Source organism: Danio rerio, chromosome 24 (genome assembly GCF_052040795.2).
Source record: "Danio rerio strain M-AB ecotype USA chromosome 24, GRCz13ab, whole genome shotgun sequence".
Lineage (NCBI taxonomy): Eukaryota > Metazoa > Chordata > Actinopteri > Cypriniformes > Danionidae > Danio > Danio rerio.
This window is the reverse complement of record NC_141044.1, coordinates 39679206-39701500: the sequence shown is the minus strand read 5'-3', so window position 1 is coordinate 39701500 and position 22295 is coordinate 39679206. Positions and strand designations below refer to the sequence as shown.

The 22295-nt window shown below is 36.6% G+C and overlaps 2 protein-coding genes across 6 annotated transcripts in view; both read right to left on the bottom strand.

Annotated features, from left to right (window-relative positions):
- The window catches only part of map3k14b (mitogen-activated protein kinase kinase kinase 14b), a 471535-nt gene that overhangs the window by 61038 nt on the left and 388202 nt on the right, over positions 1–22295 (bottom strand). The gene's annotated exons all lie outside the window — the stretch shown is intronic.
- c1ql1l (complement component 1, q subcomponent-like 1-like) overlaps positions 1–22295 on the bottom strand; it is a 42695-nt gene that overhangs the window by 1026 nt on the left and 19374 nt on the right. The window contains exon 3 of the mRNA XM_087310169.1: positions 1198–1407. Within this exon, the coding sequence (XP_087166295.1) occupies positions 1228–1407 (180 nt within the window). The 3' untranslated portion in view covers positions 1198–1227. The remainder of the gene's footprint in view (positions 1–1197; positions 1408–22295) is intronic.

Here is a 22295-nt window from a genome sequence, read left to right as displayed (position 1 = left end):
ATAATACACAATAATATTACTAATACATAATAATCATAATGATACACAATAATGATAATAATAATAATACACAATAATAATGATAATAATAATAATAATGATACACAATAATAATGATAATAATAATAATACACAATAACAATAATATTAATAATACACAATAACAATACGCAATAATAATAATAATAATAATAATAATAATAATAATAATAACAATAATAACAATACGCAATAATAATAATAATAATAATACACAATAATAATAATAATACATAATAAACATAATGATACACAATAATTATATTAATAATAATACAGCATAATATTAATAAAATTAATTCACAATAATAATAATAATAATAATACACAATAATAATAATAATACACATTAATATTAATGATAATACACAATAATATTAATAATACATAATAATCATAATGATACACAATAATGATAATAATAATACACAGTAATAATGATAATAATAATAATAATAATAATAATACACAACAATAATAATAATACATAATAATCATAATGATACACAATGATATTAATAATAATACACAATAGTATTAATATTAATAAAATTAATAAACAATAATAATAATAATAATACATAATAATAATAATAATAATAATAATAATAATAATAACAATAATAATACACACTAATAATAATAGTCAATAATAATAATAATACACAATAATAATAATAATAATAATAATAATAAATTAATTTTTATAATCATTTAAATTTTACCCTTTACACTTTTATTATTGTTTTGGATCATAAGTGTATAGATGCTGCATTTATAGATGCAACAGTCTTTTGTTTTAAATAGGGTTTTCGGTAGTACGAATAAATAAAATATTAGATGAAAAACATAAAAGACAATTAGAAAAATGTGCCTCCAAATCACCTGAAATGACTACTAAAAATACACAAGAATAATACAAACATATTTCAATAGAATACATTTAATTTCAATTTAGTCTTCAGTAATAGGCATAAATAAAATACAAATATTACATGACAAAACATAAAAGACAATTAAACAATGTGACAATCAAAAACTAAAGTTTTAATTTAGTTTTCAGTAATAAGAATAAAAAAAATATATAAGATAAAATACATAAGAATAATTTGCCTTGAAACTAACTGAAATAAGCTGAAATCCACAAATCTCTCTTACCTACAGGCTGGATCCTGAACTCAAGGAGCTCTAGTCGCTGTACAGAATGAAGCCTGCGAATGTGCTGTACTTGTTGCTGTTTCCGCCATGTGCTTTTCCTCCGTCCAGCTTGATGTAGATCTCGTCCCCGGGGTCGAGGTGCAGGATGACGGTGTTCGAGGCGTAGTCGTAACTCTGATCCTGATCCTGGGCGATGGCGCTCGCTCTCACCTGCAAACACAGAAACAGATCTTCAGCCGGAGGGCACATTTAATTGCATGTAAATAGAAGCTGCGACTATTTAGTTTTTTCACATTGAGACGCAGTTACTAGAGAAACAGAATATTAAATGAGAAAACAGTGGGCGTGGCTTGTTTATTCATATCGTGAGCTGATTGGATGTAGCTGACACATGCTGTGGTCAAGTTTCAAAATAGTTCAGCTTTTGCCACTGTGTGGATTACTACTGAATGTGTGTCACTTTTTTTATTTATAGTTAAGAATAAAGCAATAGGGCGAAGCAGTGGCGCAGTAGGTAGTGCTGTCGCCTCACAGCAAAAAGGTCGCTGGTTCGAGCCTCGGCTCAGTTGGCGTTGTGGAGTTTCCATGTTCTCCCTCGCATGGGTTTCCTCCAGGTGCTCCGGTTTCCCCCACAGTCCAAAGACATGCGGTACAGGTGAATTGTCCGTAGTGTATAAGTGTGTGTGAATGTGTGTGGATGTTTCTCAGAGATAGGTTGCGGCTGGAAGGGCATCGGTTGCGTAAAAACTTGCTGGATAAGTTGGCAGTTCATTCTGCTGTGGCGACCCCGGATTAATAAAGGGACTAAGCGGGAAATGAATGAATAGAGCAATATGCTGGTGTTTAACTGCATTGCTTTAATGCACTCCTGCATTGGCCACACACAGACTCTGTACTCTGACTACTTCAACAATGTTGATAAGCGGTTGTGGGTGTTTCTCTCTGTATTGCGCTGAACCCAGTCGGCCAATAACAACAGACTTGGTCATCCGTCCAATCAGCGCAGATTAGCTTTGCACTAGGCAGTTTAGGGACAAATGAATCGCTGAATAAATCAATGGGAGTTGTTGGGATGAGTAAAAATAAATGCATGTTATAAGACAATGAAAGCCTTTTTGACCTTGCATGCATATCAGGATGTTGTTGGAGACCCCCAAAACCAAAATATAAACCTTTTATAATGCATAATAGAGGTTCCTTAACGTGACATAACTCAATACTTCAACAATAAACATAGGCTGAGAAAAATGCTAATTTTCAATGGAAATTTCAGACACAGAGGTTTTGCATCTGAAATCTTCATACCCCATGAATTATTAGCCCCGCTTTTACTTTTCCCCCAATTTCTGTTTAACGGAGAGCAGATTTTTCAACACATTTCTTAACATAATAGTTTTAATAACTCATTTCTAATAACTGATTTATTTGATCTTTGCCATGATGACAGTAAATAATATTTGACTAGATATTTTTCAAGACACTTCTATACAGCTTAAAGTGACATTTAAAGGTTTAACTAGGTTAATTAGGTTAACTAGGCAGGTTTGGGTAATTAGGCAAGTTATTGTATAACGATGGTTTGTTCTGTAAATGATTGAAAACAAATATAGCCTTAAGAGGCCAATAATTTTGACCTTAAAATGGTGTTTAAAAAAATTAAAACTGCTTTTATTCTAGCTGAAATAAAACAAATAAAACTTTCTCCAGAAGAAAAAATATGATCAGACATACGGTGAAAATTTCCTTGCTCTGTTAAACATCATTTAGGATATATATATATATATATATATATATATATATATATATAGTAGCGAGTCTACTGATGCCACGTCGCCCTGGTCGCAAATTCACCCCAGCTGGAACCTCATCAGCACCAGATCGCTCACAGCTGGACCTCATCAGCCAGGGAGAGATAAAAGCCAGCCCCACACAGGAGAAGGCGAGCTTCATTTCCACATGACTCCCTGCGCTAACGCTTGTGTCTCTTTGTCTCTCCCACAGCCGACTCCAGCTCGTGACCGATCCAACACCAGAACTCTCACCATCCTTTACCATCTCCCCGGAGCACTTGAGCACGCACCCCAAGAAGAGCACCCCTTTAAACACGATTTCACTTGTAAATAAAGCACCCTCCGCTGACTTGATTGTAACTCAACTGTGTTTGTGTTTTCCCTCTGCCTCGCGCATATATATATATATATATATATATATATATATATATATATATATATATATATATATAAACAATTCAAATGGGGGAGCTAATAATTCTGACTTCAACTGTATATACACACAGAAAATACAAACTTTATACTGGATGCGATCATTATAAGCATTGAGAGCACTTTTAAAAAGCAATGCTTTAAATGACACGAGTAAAACAGAAGAGATTAACTTTAACAGGTTTTTAGGTGAGGCAGATGGGATTGAAACGCTGTTTGTGTTGTTCCTGTTTATGCAACAGCACATCATCACATTACTTTGATGACATGCTGTCTGACTCTCAAATTGCAGACTGCGTGTGTGTTTCCCACAAATTAAAAGGAGCTTGCGATGTTTTCATGAATCTGTTTTAAATAACTGATGGTTTATCTGTGCGTCTCCTAAAGCAGACCTTTGCTAATGTAAATTATGAAAATGCGATCAGAAGCAGAGCTGGAGGCCAAGAAGAATTGGATGTTCCTCGGTTCATTTAAATAAAACTGAATCCCACAGCAGAGACGTGGTTACAAGGCTTTTTCCTTCATCCAGAATTCAGACAATTCAGATAAAACTAACACGCATTCATGTGTAGTTCCATTCATAACGTGACAACTGCAGGTTTAAAGCAAACAAAGAAACCAAAACGCAAAAGTGTATTCATGCTGAGTGTCATGTCTGCTGTTGTTTTTACACACTTTCAGCATCGCATTTAATAACCAGCAAAAACACAGCACAAAATTAATGATGAATGCAATTTGCATGGTAAATCAGGAATACTGTACTGAAAATGCACAGCCTCCTTTCACCACCCTGATCCCACAATTATAAGTTATTGTATATTTTGCTTAAAGTACACTACCTGGCAAAAATTATTGTCGTCTATCCTAATTGTAAGAGCAATAAATAATAACTTGACTTCTAGTTGATCATTTGGAAAAGTGGCAGAAGGTCAATTTTTCAGATGAATCATCTGTTGAGCTGCATCCCAATCATCACAAATACTGCAGAAGACCTACTGGAACCCGCATGCACGATTCTCAGAGTAATCAGTCAAGTTTGGTGAAGGACAAATCATGGTTTGGAGTTACATTCAGGAAATCAGAGCACCAGGAGGAAACCCATGTGAACCACTGAGCCGCCCTTACAAGTGTCATACTCAGGGGCGGACTGGGGCTAAAATACAGCCCTGGCACTGCAGCCACACCAGCCCACATTACCACACCGACACAGCCCCATCCACAGACACACACATTCACTAATTATATTGGTGTACAGATTGTGAAATATTTTAAGCAATACCATATGTAATAGATATTTAAACATTTAATGTATGTGACTGGAACAAAAACAACACATTTATAACACATTTAACCATGCAATCATTTCAGTCATTCATTTGCTTTTCAGCTAAGTCCCTTTATTAATCTAGGATCGCCACAGCGGAAAGAACCGCTAACTTATCCAGCACGTTACACAGCGGATACCCAATTCACCAATAGCACATGTTTAATCTTGTAAGGGGAAACCAGGAGGAAACCCACACAAACATGCAAACTCTACACAGAAACACCAACTGACCCAGCTGAGACTCGAACCATCGACCTTCTTGCTGTGAGGTGACAGTGCTACCCATTGCGCTGACCCATTTTAAAACTATTTCAGTTAATTTTATGCATTAGGCAGCGTCTGATTTTAGAGCGATTTTTTCTTTCTCTGAGCTTTTCGACACCGTCTTTCATTTTTTTACGGTCCATCTGACAATTAGCTTGTGTTGCACTTACTGTTTGTTTGACTTTTTGGCCAGATTTTGATTACGTCCGCGTAACCTCTGATTGGGTCAGCCCCTCTCGAAACCAGCCGGCCATTGTTGATTGGGCCAATGCTTAACATTTATTATTATTATTACTATTATCATCATCATCATAACAATATTCACATCTTGCAAGAGATAAAAGCTGCTTGCATGTAAAAACAATACATAGAAAAATAAAAATAGCATACCGGCCCACATTTAAAAAATGGTCTAGCGCAGGGACGGGCAAACTTAGTCCTGGAGGGCCAGTGTCCTGCACAGTTTAGCTCCAACACTTATCAAACACACCTGAAAATGCTAATCAGTGTCTTCAGGATCACTAGAAATCTATACGCAGGTGTGTTTGATTAGAGTTGGAGCTAAACTGTGCAGGACACCAGCCCTCCAGGACCGAGTTTGCCCACACCTGGTTTGGCATTTGCCAGAATTGCCAGATGGCCAGTCCACCCCTGGTCATACTTTCAAAATTATATAGCTTATATTATTATTATCATTATTTTTTTATAACAATAATTAAACAAAATTATTTTCTTAATCTTAACGAAAGATTCACTGAATCACTGATTCATTTAAGATGGATGATTAAAACATTTTGAATGAATCACTCAATTAGTGACTCAAATGACTGAAATTCAAGACCATACGAATGCAAACTTTTAGAAAACACATAAGTCTTGCTCGATTTTTTATAAAAACTTTACATCGAACAAATTCATAAGAAAACACCATGTTTCAAACATGAACAAATTCCTCAAATGTTTTCTGAGAGCGTTCCTTTTTTTTTAACGACATAAGGTTGGATTTAGGTTGTGATGTTGGGTGGCCAAAAATAAATGTCTAGGCAGGGTCCAAGGACAATGTTATTTTGATGTCCTATAATGACGTTGATGTTTCATTGATTTTAGGTTGTGTTGGAAAGTGACCAACGTTGATCCAACATCACCATCATCGTATTAATGTCAAATACTGACATTTATAGATCAGCTATAGCAATCAAAATCCAACGTCTGATAGACGTCATAGTGGTAACGTCCACATAACATCAAGCTGTAAAATCATTAGATGTCGATATTTAGTTGATTTTAGGTTGGACATTGACATCAGCCTGACATTGCCTTCTGAATTCAACCTGATATCAATTTCCAAACAAAATGCAACATTCCCATGACGTTGGGGTACAATGTCAATCTGACGTTGTGTTGACGTCCTGTGCCTGCTGGCAATCAAAGTCTGAATAAAATTTAAGTTTTTATTTTATATTGACCAATAAATTTAAAGCAGAGGGTGTGTGTGTGGGGGGGGGGGGGGGGGGGGGTTCCGCTGAGGTGACAGCGTGTGTTGTGTGATTGGCACTTTAGGGTGTCTACCCGAGCTTGTCCTCTCCTCAAGACAGCACGCAAACATGCAAACTCACAAAACTGTAAGTATGAACTTGTGAAACACCAATCAGAGAAGAGGTCTTTTGAGGGCAGGCTTTTTTTTTATAATGAGTACAAATTAACTTAAATAAATGCTGTGCATGGACAAATAATCTCTTAAAAATACTGCAATATTTCACCATTTTTTTCTTAAATCAACTGATTTTATTCATGATTTAAAATGCGGCTTTGAACCAAAGATCCATAATTGCATCGCCATTACCATCAAAGCACCATTGACGGGTCGTTTTATTGAATGGCATATGCAATTGCAACACAATGGTTACTCTTCACTGAATTATTTACCATTTGCCTAAATAGAAAAAGGAAAATCTCAAGATGGCCACCAAGCGATCTGAATGCTCCTAAAAAGGCCAAAATGAGCAGTGTCTCAACAGGCGATTTTGGTTTGTGTCACAATGTCCCCTTTCTCCTCATTATTTCCGCCATCTATAAATAAAACAGCTTTAAAGGCAGTGAGATTTCGTGAACAATTCTGAGTGCTAATGGGAGAGTTTTACTTGAGAGCAGGGTTTCTGCAGGTTTTACCAAGTCAAATTTAAGACTTTTCAAAACCATTATGAATAGGATTTCAGATTTAAACAGGGCTACACGCTAAAGCACAGGTGTCAAACTCAGTTCCAAAAGGGCCGCAGCTCTGCACAGTTTAGTTCAAACCCTAATTAAACACACCTGATCAAACTAATTGAGTCCTTCAGGCTTGTTTGCAACCTACAGGTAAGTGTGTTGGAGCAGGATTGGAACTAAACTGTGCAGGGCTTTGGCCCTCCAGGAATTGAGTTTGACACCCCTGCGCTAAAGGATTCTACTTGCCCCATTGAAAAAAGTCATATTAGTTATTTCTTACCCACATATTTTAAATAATATGTCAAACTCTAGCTGCTTACATACAAATTTTTTCAACATAACTATTCTTTTAAAAAAGGGTGAAGCAGTTGCGCAGTAGGTAGTGCTGTCGCCTCACAGCAATAAGGTCGCTGGTTCGAGCCTCGGCTCAGTTTCTGTATGGAGTTTGCATGTTCTCCCTGCGTTCGCGTGGGTTTCCTCCGGGTGCTCCGGTTTCCCCCACAGTCCAAAGACATGCGGTACAGGTGAATTGGGTAGGCTAAATTGTCCGTAGTCTATGAGTGTGTGTGTGTGTGGATGTTTCCCAGAGATTTGTTGCAGCTGGAAAGGCATCCGCTGCGTAAAAACTTGCTGGATAAGTTGGCGGTTCATTCCGCTGTGGCAACCCCGGATTAATAAAGGGACTAAGCCGACAAGAAAATGAAAGAATGAATGTATTCTTTAAAAAAAAATTGGACAAGTATGCACAATCTATCTGTCTAGGTCAGTGTCCTCATCAGGTAGCTATAAATATATGGAGAACTATTAAACAAAACTTATTGCAAGGAAAATAATAACCATTGGTAAATAAAGTAACAAAAAAAAAAAGTTTATATTGAGATAGATTGTTGGTGATTGGATGGGTGTTGACCTGATTCGGTAGCTTTATATGAACAAAGCAAAATTAAGACCCGTTTAAAGGGATTTATGATCTACAACACAATATTTCAATGAATGGGCTACAGTTTATGCATGGGGAATTTAAATGTTAAAATATAGCTGCAAGCAGCAATGACCGGGGTTCAAGCGGTTTATAAGGGATTACAGGATTCCAGGACAACAACACGATAGAGAATACACTGCCACAAACATAGTGTAATGAAATATTTAAATTTAACAATACTTTAATAAATGGTCATCAAGCATACTCATACATTTTGTGCCACATGTAGATATTTCAAATTAAAAATCGGCAACAAAACTGCTTCTGACGATGTTTGCATTTAAATGTCCTTTCAACTCATTTTACGCTTGGACAACTGATTGAATAGCTTAAGCACCTATTTAACTGATAATCGTTTAATTCAACTACATTATCGATGCTGTTAAACAAACCCTATGAAATTGAAAATAGTCACATCAATCCTTTACTCAAAGGTTACCAATGGCTAAAAACACTTGATGTGCGTAATATAGCCCATTTAAAGGGACAGTTCACCCAAAATGGAAATTCTGTCATCATTTACTCACCCTGCACTTGTTCGAACCCTATTTGAGTTTCTTTCCTCTGTTGAACAAAGAGAAGACACTTTTAAGAAATCTGGAAACCAAGACATTTATAGTATTTGTTTTTCCCATGGACGAATGGTTACAGGTTTCTTTAACATATCTTCTTTTGTGTTCAGCAGAATAAAAAAGGTCAATTAGGTTTGAAACCTCATGAGGGAGAGAGGAGAGAGTACATTTTCATTTTTGGGTAAACTATCCCTTTAGGACTTCTTAGACCTAAAGGGTTCTATTTTAACGATCTAAGTGCAAAGTCTAAAGTGCATGGTGCAAAAGCAATTAGGGTGTGTCCGTATCCACTTTTGCTATTTTAAGGGATGAAAAATACGGTCTGCACCCTGGCGCATGGTCTAACAGGGTTGTGCTTATTCTCTTAATGGGTTCTGGTTGTGTTGAGCATAATGTGCATTAAACCAATCAGAGTCTCATCTCCCATTCCCTTTAAGAGTCAGGTGTGTCACGCCAGTGGCGCATTTGCTATTTACATAGCGGACTTGATAAGTGGAAAAACTGAACGCTTCACTAGCGAGAAAACAGTTAAACAGAATATCTGCAGCATGAGGATAAAGAACGAGCCTCCTCCATTTGGTGCTTCCAGCCATCCTCTCTACTTTCACTCTTTACATTACTTTTGTTGATGAGGAAATTGTGTTGTATGCACTACACTGAAGACATCCATTAGCCTACATATTTATTTTTGTTTGTTAAGCGCAAAGATTTGTTTCAAAACTATTTCCGAATTCAGTTCTAATTTCCAGCAAAAAAATAAAAGTACAATAATAATGAAGTGTGGTCAAACAACTGTCCGCTCCTTAAAATAGCAGCGGCCAACAATGCACCTTAACACACCTCCTTTTTAGACCAGCATACCCATGAGTTCATGAAGTGGTGCAAATGGATTTGCTATTTAAACAACGTGGAGCAAAACGTGAAAATTACAGATGCACTGGTCTAAAAATAGCCACAAATCATGTCAATCAACGTCTTGCGCCGGTTGTATAATAGGGCCCAAAATTTACACTGTAAAAAAATGCTGGGTTCCACAAAATTCTTTCATTTTGTCCTAACACAAATCAATTCAGTTACTTTAACAGATTTATACAAATTAAAGTAAACTGAACAAAAAACAATTAAGATGTCCCCCCAAAAAACAAAAGAATGGACTATGTGCACAACTAGTGTTTTTCAGCCAATGTGAAAACTTTCGGTGAAAGGTTAATGTGACAGACATGGCCTCATACAATTTAAAGTAATACATCTTTTACATTGGTCCAAACAAAAACTTAATAAGATAATAAGATTTCCAGATTTGGACCCTGCATGAAATCGGTGTGGGCTAGAACTGGCGTCACTGGCTCATATGTTTTGGAGCTGCCCCAAATCGTATCATCGTACTGGGAAAATATATTTCTAACATTCTCAAAAATAGGTCAAAAGCCGATAGATCCAGATCCCCGTATAGCAGTTCTAGGCATTACTGATTTCGAGATACCTAAAAACAGTACTGAACAAAATATAGTTTCATTTGTCTGTCCACTAGCACGAAGATTAATATTATTACACTGAAAACAGAAAGCCGCTCCTATATATATACACATCTTATGAGAGATGTGATGAAACATATGGAACTAGAGAAAATCAGATTCTCCCTAAAAAAAGAAAGAAGACTTACTTTAAAGACATAAATTCGACAGGAAATAGTCAAATTGAAGAGGATTAGACTAATTTAGTTTAAAAACAGAAGAGTATTATCATTTTATTTTACTTTTCTTAACTCTTATTCATTATTTAATATTGTATTTATTATTTGTTTTCTTTTTGTAACTTCAATTTAATTAAAATTTATTTTATATATTTTATTTATTTATTATTATTATTTTTTTTTTGTATTAATATATCATTACTACATTTATATGGATTGTTTGTGTATTACATGATTTATTGTCAATTGTGGTGTGAATGTATGTTAGACCAAAGATGCAGGTTGTTGTGTTATAAAATAATAAAAAAAAAACAATAAAGAAAGTTATAAAGAAAGGTTAATATGACTATTTTCAATTTCATACGGCTCCTTTTACAGCATCGACATTGTAATGTATTTAAAATACAATCAGTTCAATAGACTTAAGCATTCATTTAGTTATTCAAGCGTAAAATGAGATGAAAGACTGTTTGAACACAAGCGCCGTCAGTAGCAGCAGGCAAGCGCAGAAACTCCAATAAAAATACGGGGGTCAAACAATTCTTCTTCTACAATATAAAGTGGGTCTCAAACTGTACATCAATCAGGCAGTGGCATCATTGATTTTTAAAGAAATCAGATCTTAAACCTTTTGATTTTGTAATGGCACGACAGTTCACTGGAAGTGCTTGGGCCGGCTGACTGAAAATGAAAAGTCTGTGTGAATATAGCCCATTGTGTCGTTTCAACAAGCAAGTCGGAAACAACATATTTTAAGGTTTTTGAAATTAAAGACTCTTTTAGACCCCGCGGACACCCTGTGAGAGCCTGAGAGGATGGACAATTTTGTCATTTGTTGTTTGATGGACAGGGCCGAACAGGTGCCGCTCATCAGTCAGAGGGTGAAAGGCTGTCGCTGAGGGCTTTCGCTCTCTGTGTGTGTGTGTATGAGTAACGCAGCTGACTCAAACACACAGAACACGTGTGGGTTTATTTATACATGTCTAACGGTGAGCCTCTATCTGTGAGCTTTAACCCATTTCCGTCATATGTGTTTCCATGTGCATGACTTGCCGAGCGCTGGAGAATTATAATTAGAGCCTGTAGACTTGCTAAAGCTAAGCAGCCAGAAGATACGTACAGATTAGCCTGTGTTTGCGTGTGAGTCAACTATAGTTTTCGGAAATGTGTGGATTGGCTGTTAAAACAGTCAAAACTTTAGTCAACATCATGAAGATAGCCTAATGATTCAGGTTGCTTACAAGAAACAGTTCATTAAAATGCTGCACTGGCGAAATGGTGGCTCAGTGGTTAGCACAACAAGAAAGTCGCTGGTTCGAGTCAAGGATGGACCTGTTGGCATTTCTGTATGGAGTTTGCACATTCTCCCCGTGTTGGGGTGGGTTTCTTCCGGGTGCTCTGGTTTCCCCCACAGTGCAAACACATGTGCTATAAGTGAATTGGGTAAGCTAAATTGTCCGTAGTGTATGAGTGTGAATGCAATAGTGTATGGGTGTTTACCAGAACTGGGTTGCAGCTGGAAGGGCATTCGATGCGTAAAACATATGCTGGAATATTTGGTGGTTCATTCCATTGTGGTTACCCTTGATAAATAAGGGACCAAGCCAAAGGAAAAGGAATGAATGAATGAAAATGCTTTTCTGTACATGCATACAAATGTGCGTCAAAAGATTTTCAAGATTTTTTCAATCATAGTTCTAATAAATAATTTCCAATTTTTATTTTTGGATTTGCCATGATGTCTATACATAGTATTTTAATTATTTTGTAAGATACTGTAGTTTTCAGATTTCAGTCCTAATAAGATTAATTGTGCAAGTTTATTATAATCCATTTTTAATATATAAATTATATATACAGTTGAAGTCAGAATTACTAGCCCTCCTAAATTATTAGCCTCACTGTATTCACCTTATTCTTCGCCGACGAGCAGGCGCAGCCATTTCAATCTTTTTGGCTCGAGACTTCCGGTCTCATTCACTTCCATACATTTTTAGACATTAAAAACTGCTCGTTTTGCTGTTCGATGTTGCAAACTAATATTTCCTTTTTATATTAATCTACTTGGTCTGTATAGTCATGCAAACATTTGTTTGTAGAGCAAGTAGTTTGACCGTTTTCTGCTGTTTATTATTCCTAGTCATTTCCCCCATAGGCGACGGAATCGGAAGTTCTAAAACAATCGCGAAAACAGACGCACTTCCCCATTTTAGAATAAGGTCAATATACTTTCACCAATATCTGCCTAAGGGAAAGAAGATTTTTTCAGCACATTTCTAAACATAATAGTTTTAATAACTCGTCTCTAATATCTCATTGATTTTATCTCTGCCATGATGACAGTAAATAATATTTGACTAGATATTGTTCAAGACACTTCTAAACAGCTTAAAGTGTCATTTAAAGGCTTAACTAGGTTAATTAGGTTACCTAGGCAGGTTAGGGAAATTAGGCAAGTTATTGTATAATGATGTTCTGTAGACTTTCAAAAAAAAAAATGCTAAAAGGGACTAATAATATTTACCTTAAAGTGTTTTATAAAAAATTAAAAACTGCTTTTATTCTAGCTGAAACAAAACAAATAAGACTTTTTCCAGAAGAAAAAATATTATCAGACATACTGGGAAAATTCCCTTGCTCTGTTAAACATCATTTGGGAGATATTTAAAGGGCACCTAAGGTGAAAAATCTACTTTTCAAGCTGTTTGGACAGAAATATGTGTATGTATAGGTATATGCCGTCATATTGGAGTGATATAAACACACAGTCCTTTTTTTTCAATTTAACAACATAAAAACGGTGGACCAATTGGAGCGGTTTTCAGAGCGACCGCAACTTGACGTAGGAGTGCGTAGGAGTTGATTGACAGCTGCATATTAACATGTCCCGGTAGTCAAGTGTATAATCATATCAACAAGAGAAGACGAGCTCAAAGCAACCCAGGCAGAAAAGATCTGTTCAGTTTGCAAGAATCATCAATCATCATCAAATGTGATCAGGAGTGAGTTCCACAAGTTTAAAATGTTTTAAAACAGTGCATATGTGTAATGAAGTACAGAGATTTACTTCAGCTTTACTTTATCAGCACAGCCACGTGTCAGAACAATTATAAAGGAAGATGCTTCATCCCGGTTTGTGGACGTTAAATCAGGTTTATTTTCTACATTAACATGACATATATCCATACAGCAGTGGATATTAAGCTGTATCCTGTCACATATGCATGCAAAAAGATTGCAAAGCTAAACGTGCACTGTCTGAGTGTGCGCGCGTGTCCGCACTGTGTATGTGTGTAAAGTTCTTACTGTAGTATTATGCTGCATTCACACCAGACGCAGAACGCGCGTCAAGCGCGAGTGATTTACATGTTAAGTCAATGCAAACGCGCGAATAGACATCCTGCGGCACGATACGCGCGAATGGCGCAGTGCAAATGACGCAAATTGTGCGGGGCGAATTGAGCGTTTTGCGCGTTTGACGCGCTTAACAAGCGTTTCGCGCGAATCTCTCGAGTTTGAAAATCTGAACTTCAGCGTACATTCGCACTGCGTTAACTAATCAGAAGCTTGCTCTTGTGGGGGCGTGATTGTGACGTAGAACCTGTTGTCGGTGTTCCATGGGAAATCCTCCAAGCGACACCGACAACAGTTCATCAAACTCGGCTTGGCTCAGTCAGAAGCACCGCTGAAAGCCTCCGTCATCCAGGTTAAGTTTCTGGAGGAGTTTATGAGCTCACAGAGCTGGATGCACCTCTGAAAGGATGTAGTGGACTCAGACACGACCCTAAACGTATCAACGCTGTTTTTCAGCCTTCATAAAGCACATAAACACTGTTATTTTCTTCATAAAATCCATGTTAGCCATTTAGCTATGAAGCTAGAGTCTTCGGGCAAACAGAAGCCCTGCCCATCACGCGAATCCGCGTCTGTTCTGAAGTGAATATGACTCGCGAATGAAGCGGGGTTCGACGCGCGAATGAAGCGGGTAAACTCAAATGTTCAAGCGGCTATTTACGCGTGAATATCGCGATTTATCCGCGCGTTTCGCATCTGGTGTGAACATAGCATTAGTCACAAACGCTACATGAGATCTGCTTCCTTTATGTCTGTCTGTCGTCTGACACAGCTGAGGGAGGAGATTAAGGCATGCAGAAAGGCTTGTAAAAATGGTGGGCGGGGAGGACTAGCCTTAAAGGCGCAGTACAGCAAAACCGCCACCCAGTGCGAAAGTGTATAAAACAGAATCTTATCAAAGGTATAATGAAAAATCTGATGGGTGTTTTGACCTGAAACTTTACAGACACATTCTGGAGACACAAAAGATTCATAATAAATTTGAGGGGTAACCTAGATGCTCTTTAAAAAAAGAAAAAAATTCAAAGAGGGGCTAATATTTCTTACTTAAACTGTATATATATATATATATATTTATATATATATATATATATATATATATATATATACACACACACACACACTTAATATAAGAATAATATAACAAAGTTATGAACTGTTATTACTGCTGTTATTCCAGCCAGAATAAAAGAAATAAGACTTTAAAATATTATGGAAAATTTCTTTGCGTTGATCATACACACACACACACACACACACGCACACACACACACACACACACACACACACACACACACAATGGAGGAAAACATATTGCTTAATAAGATGTTCTGTTGTTTACTGTGTCAGATGTCTAAATGTCCTATATGATGTTTATGTATTGAACGAAGAGATTTAATTTGTTAAGAAACATTAACTAATGGTGAAAAGAAAGCTCCTGTTTCTTGAAAGTGAGAGGTTGAAAATGTAAAACATCAATTAAAAAGACCAAACAGCAGCCTTAGGGGTCGTTCACACAGAATTAGTTTTTCATTTCCAATGCGTTAATTTTCAGTTGACCCTTCGCTAAGCCACACCCAAAAACCGCCACCCACCAATCGTGGGTTAGCAACCGTAGCTACGTGGAGGGGCTCTGTCAAGCTTTCGAGCGAGGGAAACAGGCCAAAGCTGTGTGCATGTGGATTGTGCAAATCTGACACTCGGTACACTAAAAGTTTGGACGGGATGGAATTGTTTTCCTTTTCAAAACCAAAAACCCAAGAGGAGAAATACAAGCATGGATCAAGCTCTGTGTCACTAAAGGAACAGAGTTAAGTTGATTTTGTTTTAATATTCCTGACACATTCAGTGACCAATGGCAATAACTCACACACCTCTCACCCTAAACAGATTTAAACTCTGCTTCCTACAAAAATACAAAGCAGGTTATGTTTCACAGCTGTCTTTTTCTTTTTTTCGCTCGATATTATGAGCACTGCTCCGTTTAAGCCCTCGCCATGACTAACGCTAGTCATCCTAATAGTGAATAGGTCATAATGACATGAGTTATTGATCTGGAAAATATGAATCTGCAAATTAGTTGCTAACTTTACTGAACTTCATATTTCCATCTATTTCAAGCTACGAATATTTGAAATTACAAATCAACAGAACAAAGCAGAGATATGATCACAAACGGAGCACTTGCGATCAATATACTTTATGCCTAGTTCAGACAACATGATTTTAGCCCCGATTTTGGCTCGCCGACAGGTTTTGAGAAATGCCTGAAATCATAGGCAAATCGGTGCTCGTGCATGTGAGTGACAATCACACAGTATGAACTATCAAACACGCGATCTGAAATTCAAATCATGCCGTGCGAATTGAGTTTTGACTGAAAATAACAGCAGCGATCGCCTACAGCCAATGAGAGAGCAGCATTCACTTGTGTGTGTGTGTGTGTGTGTGTGCCTGCAGGCCAGTGGGAGGCTGGGGGTGAAGTTAAAAGCGCTCATTTTCGGTTTATTTGGACCCACAAAATGGATGAAAAACTAGCGAAAGTTTGACAGGACTCAGGACCTCCTGTGTCTGTTTGACGTTTCATACAGAAAGAAATTAGTTTATTATCAACTTAAGTTGAGGAGAAATGGTTAAATCCCCTTCAAACCCAGGTGATTAAATATGTACATTTTCTACCCCATTAAAGGCTTCTTTCTCATTATGTAGTTAATAACAAAAGATATACTACATGTTTTTGGCTGTGAGACGTAGTTTGGATGAAGTTGTCGGCGATTCTTCCTATAGTAAAGTCATGTAATGTGAAACCCCTGTCGCCGATGCATCTTGCAGTGTAAACAAAGCAGCGACAAAACGCTAGCCCAGATAGTCATGCAGTGTGAAAACATCTGTGACACGACTACTTTGAAAATCATGCAGTCTGAACCCAACAGTTGTTTTTAATTAATTTATAAAGAGCACACAAACATACTGACAGTTATAGGTAACTTACTGTACATTGTTATGGGTCAATTATGTGAATATTTAACACAAATCCATCAATTTCCCCTTTCTGGCTGTTCTTTCTATAAATGAACTATGAGCTCTGTCCATGCGCGTTTCCTCATCGGTTAGTAACGCTATATTTCATTGCACAACAATTAGTCTATCAGGCTTTTTGGCTAAAACTAGAGAAATCACGGTTTACTTTGTTATTATTAGATTATTTTTAAATTTCACCTCTCCTGCTGTGCATGAGCTAAGCTATTGAATAGTTAGCGTATGAGGCAGCTAGGCTAAGCTAGCTTCAATTTGGATTGAATTATTCTCTAATCGATTGCTATTATGTCGTGAATATACTGTAATGCACACTGCAGTCCTTTTTTCTCTGGCTTTCTTGGATATCTCACCTGTTCGCCACAAATGACATTATATCCCTGGCAATGTCTGACACCGGCGCTTACACATTGTAAAGGCCGCGCCAGGCACGAAAGCTTGACAGGCATAGCAACAGTAACTAATGAGGGCGGGGCTTAGCGAAGGGTCAATTGTTTTTTAGTGTAAACATGCGCTTTCTGACCGGTACGCTCATGTCTTGCATCTTTTAAAGACGTTTTTTTTAGGTGCAGTGTGAAGTTAAAAGTACTTTAACCTTCACACGAATCACTGCTCCTCACTGTCAATTCCATAGTAGTGGACCAATAAGAGGAACTCAGAGGTGGGACAAGTGTTGCAAGTTTCTGTTTACAGGTGCTCTGTAGTTGTCTTTTTTAAATTATTCACATTTTCAGAGGCAAAGACGCTATCGGTGTGAATGAGCCCTTATTCAAGTAGGTAGAGACAATATTTTTCATATTGGGGGAATGCGACACTGGTTGTCTCTACCAAGCTGTTTTGGTGTGCAAAAACGTTGGGACGGCCCATGAAATGACCAAATTTCCCAAATCAAAACATGAAAATGATCTGATCTTTGGTAGGTCTGAAAAATTGGGAGGTAAAACAACAGCATATAGCAATAGCAAAAATAAGGAAGGCAGTGCTAATCAAATGCCTGAGCAGAAGAAGTGTGATCAGTGTGTTGGACTGCTGTTTCAGGTGTGCGTCAACAGGTGTGTGTGAACACTATGCCCGTCCCACAGATAAATCTGAGGCAAAAATCCTGAACAAGACAATTATCCCAAACACAGCAGCAAATCTACAACACAACAGCTGAATGAGAAAAGACACAAAAAACGTCAAGGTGTTCAATCTCCCAGTCAAAGTCCAGAGCTCCTGATTGAACTGCAGAAATGCCAGAACTCCTCCAGAATGATCCGAGAAGCTCATACAAAAATCTGGAGTTTAATCATTAGTGCTAAAAAGCGCATCTACAGTGTCTGGATTCTCAGTTTGCCACCCATATACATTGGGGAAATAAATATTGAACACGTCATGCTTTTTTTTTCCTGGGAATATTTATTGCTGTTGACATGGAGTTGAACCAAGATTTTTGGTAAAAACCCAAACATAAAATAAAACAACATGAGTTAAGTGTAATAACTAGGGCCAGACGGAATCTGCGGACGTTTTTTGCTATTTTTAGTAAAAGTCTGCGGATATATTTTGGGAGTATCATAAACAAAACCCTTAATATGTCAAATAATAAAATATTTAATTTTAACTTTTATTTAATGTTTAAAATGCAAATCCAATTAGATTCACTTTATTTGGTAAACAAAGCAATTCTCACATATAATATATCTACTAAAAGAGAAAATATTACTGTACAAACTGCATTGTACATAAATCAGATAAACATTTACATATTAGTCAACAATATTACTGTAATTAATTTAAAAACTGAATAAATATAGATATACACACATTTACTCATGTAAATAAACATAATTAATGATGGGCTGAAAGTCTGCAGAATTTGGTGCACGCAGATTCTGTGGGGCCTGGTAATAACATTCGAATGACACAAGCAGAAAGTACTGAACAAGTATTGAAGTACTGAACTAAATGTACTTAACACTTTAAATAAAATACTTTTTTGGCCTCTCATATGGAGAATGAAGTCACATTCAGTCTTCAGCAGAGTGTAAAAATCTAAATGGTTCTGTGGGTCTCGTCTATAAAATCTGATCTTTACTTTGAATTTTCTATTGGATTTGCATCAGGTGATTGGCTGGGCCATTCTACAGCTTGATTTTCTTTTTTTGAAAGCATTTGAGAGTTTCTTGGCTGTGTATTGGATCATTGTCTCGCTGAAATGTCCAGCCTGGTTTCATCGTCATTCTCCTGCTAATGTGGATGTTGGACTGAAGCAGTTGATAGTCATTTACAATGAGGAAGGGCAGAGGGGTGCTGAAGAACTACTGAGGAATTTCACCTGCTGTCTGGGCTTTCATTGCCCTTTAAACGTCCCTTTCTTCATGTGTTCATGTGTACTTTTTCCATGTGTCATTTCATTTTAACACGCATAACTTAATTTGTAAACTAATTCATTTTGTTTTCTTTGCAAATATGGATTTATTTGGTATCAACATCTGGTAAAAGTCAACAGCACCTTTAGAAATATGTTTGCTGAAAAAAATGGTCACATGTTTAATACTTATTTCCCCCACTGTATATGGAAAAAGTAGTCTTGACTTTATATTAATTTACAGTAAACACACACACACACATCCTACATGAATGTATTATATGCATCATACTGTAAACACCCTCAATACAGTGTTTTTATAATGCACATAAATAACAAATGAACTTAATGAAGGAGGATTTGCATAGTCTGATGTGTGTGGCTTTCCTAAAGTATTTCCCCTGCTTGTTAAAAGAACTCATTGTGAATATGTGTGTGTGTTTGAGTGGCCGTGGGTGTTTGAGCAGGCCCTGATTCAGAATGACACACTGAGGGAAGCCAGAAGACGAGTATAGTATGCACACTCGTACACAAAGACACACACACATACAAGCATGCACAAACACACGCAGCCTTTCTGACTCTTGGCTAAGGAGAAATCTGCACTTGTTTACATCAATCAGAAACGCAACATAAATCCATCTCCAACATGAATCTGACCTTTGCTGGAAAGTGACCCGAGACGCACTCTCTGTTACATACAGGATATCCTGTTTTATGCGTATTCGATTTGAAACCCACTGGAGTGAGATTATTCATAAACTCGAGGAATTACATCCCTGTGGCGATCTGTGTTTCGTCACTGTTATGTAATAGATTCACTGCATGAAACATATGCACCTTCTCATTCCATTAAAACAGACCAAGGCATTACTGCAGTGCGTAATAATATTAGAAATATATTTAGTTATTATAGTATCTATCTATCTATCTATCTATCTATCTATCTATCTATCTATCTATCTATCTATCTATCTAGGCTAGTTAGTATCTATCTATCTATCTATCTATCTATCTATCTATCTATCTATCTATCTATCTATCTATCTATCTAGGCTAGTTAGTATCTATCTATCTATCTATCTATCTATCTATCTATCTATCTATGCTAGTTAATATCTATCTATCTATCTATCTATCTATCTATCTATCTATCTATCTAGGCTAGTATCTATCTATCTATCTATCTATCTATCTATCTATCTATCTATCCATCCATCCATCCATCATCTATCTATCTATCTATCTATCTATCTATCTATCTATCTATCTATCTATCTATCTATCTATCTATCTATCTATCTATCTATCTATCTATCTATCTATCTATCCATCCATCTATATTTATCCATCCATCCATCCATCCTAGTTAGTATCTATCTATCTATCTATCTATCTATCTATCTATCTATCTATCTATCTATCTATCTATCTATCTATCTATCTATCTATCTATCTATCTAGGCTAGTTAGTATCTATCTATCTATCTATCTATCTATCTATCTATCTATCTATCTATCTATCTATCCATCCATCTATATTTATCCATCCATCCATCCATCCTAGTTAGTATCTATCTATCTATCTATCTATCTATCTATCTATCTATCTATCTATCTATCTATCTATCTATCTATCTATCTATCTATCTATCTATCTATCTATCTATCTATCTAGGCTAGTTAGTATCTATCTATCTATCTATCTATCTATCTATCTATCTATCTATCTATCTATCTATCTATCTATCTATCTATCTAGGCTAGTTAGTATCTATCTATCTATCTATCTATCTATCTATGCTAGTTAATATCTATCTATCTATCTATCTATCTATCTATCTATCTATCTATCTATCTATCTATCTATCTATCTATCTATCTATCTATCTATCTAGGCTAGTATCTATCTATCTATCTATCTATCTATCTATCTATCTATCTATCTATCCATCCATCCATCCATCCATCCATCCATCCATCCATCCATCCATCATCTATCTATCTATCTATCTATCTATCTATCTATCTATCTATCTATCTATCTATCTATCTATCTATCTATATCTATCCATCCATCCATCCATCCTAGTTAGTATCTATCTATCTATCTATCTATCTATCTATCTATCTATCTATCTATCTATCTATCTATCTATCTATCTATCTATCTATCTATCCATCCATCTATATCTATCTATCTATCTATCTATCTATCTATCTATCTATCTATCTAGGCTAGTATCTATCTATCTATCTATCTATCTATCTATCTATCTATCTATCTATCTATCTATCTATCTATCTATCTATCTATCCATCCATCCATCCATCCATCCATCCATCCATCTATATCTATCCATTCATCCATCCATCCATCTATATCTATCCATCCATCCATCCATCCATCCATCCATCCATCTATCTATGCTAGTTAGTACTACTAGTCGGGCTCCCAGCTAGCTCTATCAAACCTCTTCAGATGCTTCAGAACGCAGCAGCAGGAGTGGTCTTTAATGAACCTAAAAGAGCACATGTCACTACGCTACTCATCCGTTTGCACTGGCTGCCAGTTGCTGCTCGCATCAAATTCAAAGCTCTGATGTTTGCTTACAAAGCGATTTCTGGCTGCGCCCCTTCTTATCTGCTCTCACTTCTGCAGATTTATGTGCCCCCCAGAAACTTGCGTTCTGTGAATGAACGTCGCCTCGTGGTTGCATCCCAAAGAGGGAAGAAATCACTTTCCCGAACTCTCGCGTTCAATCTGCCCAGTTGGTGGAATGAACTCCCTAACTGCATCAGAACGACAGAGTCACTCGCTGTCTTCAAAAAACGACTAAGAACTCAACTATTTAGTCTCGACTTTCCTTACTAATATGCAATTCCTTCTCTGACTCCTCCAGTAACTACATTAAAAAATAAATAAATAAATTACTAATGTTTTGCTTCTTACACTTTCTTTACACACCTGAAACTTACCTTTAGCACTTATTCATTGTTGCTCTTATAGTTGTGTAAATTGCTTCCTTGTCCTCATTTGTAAGTCGCTTTGGATAAAAGCGTCAGCTAAATGACTAAATGTAAATCTAC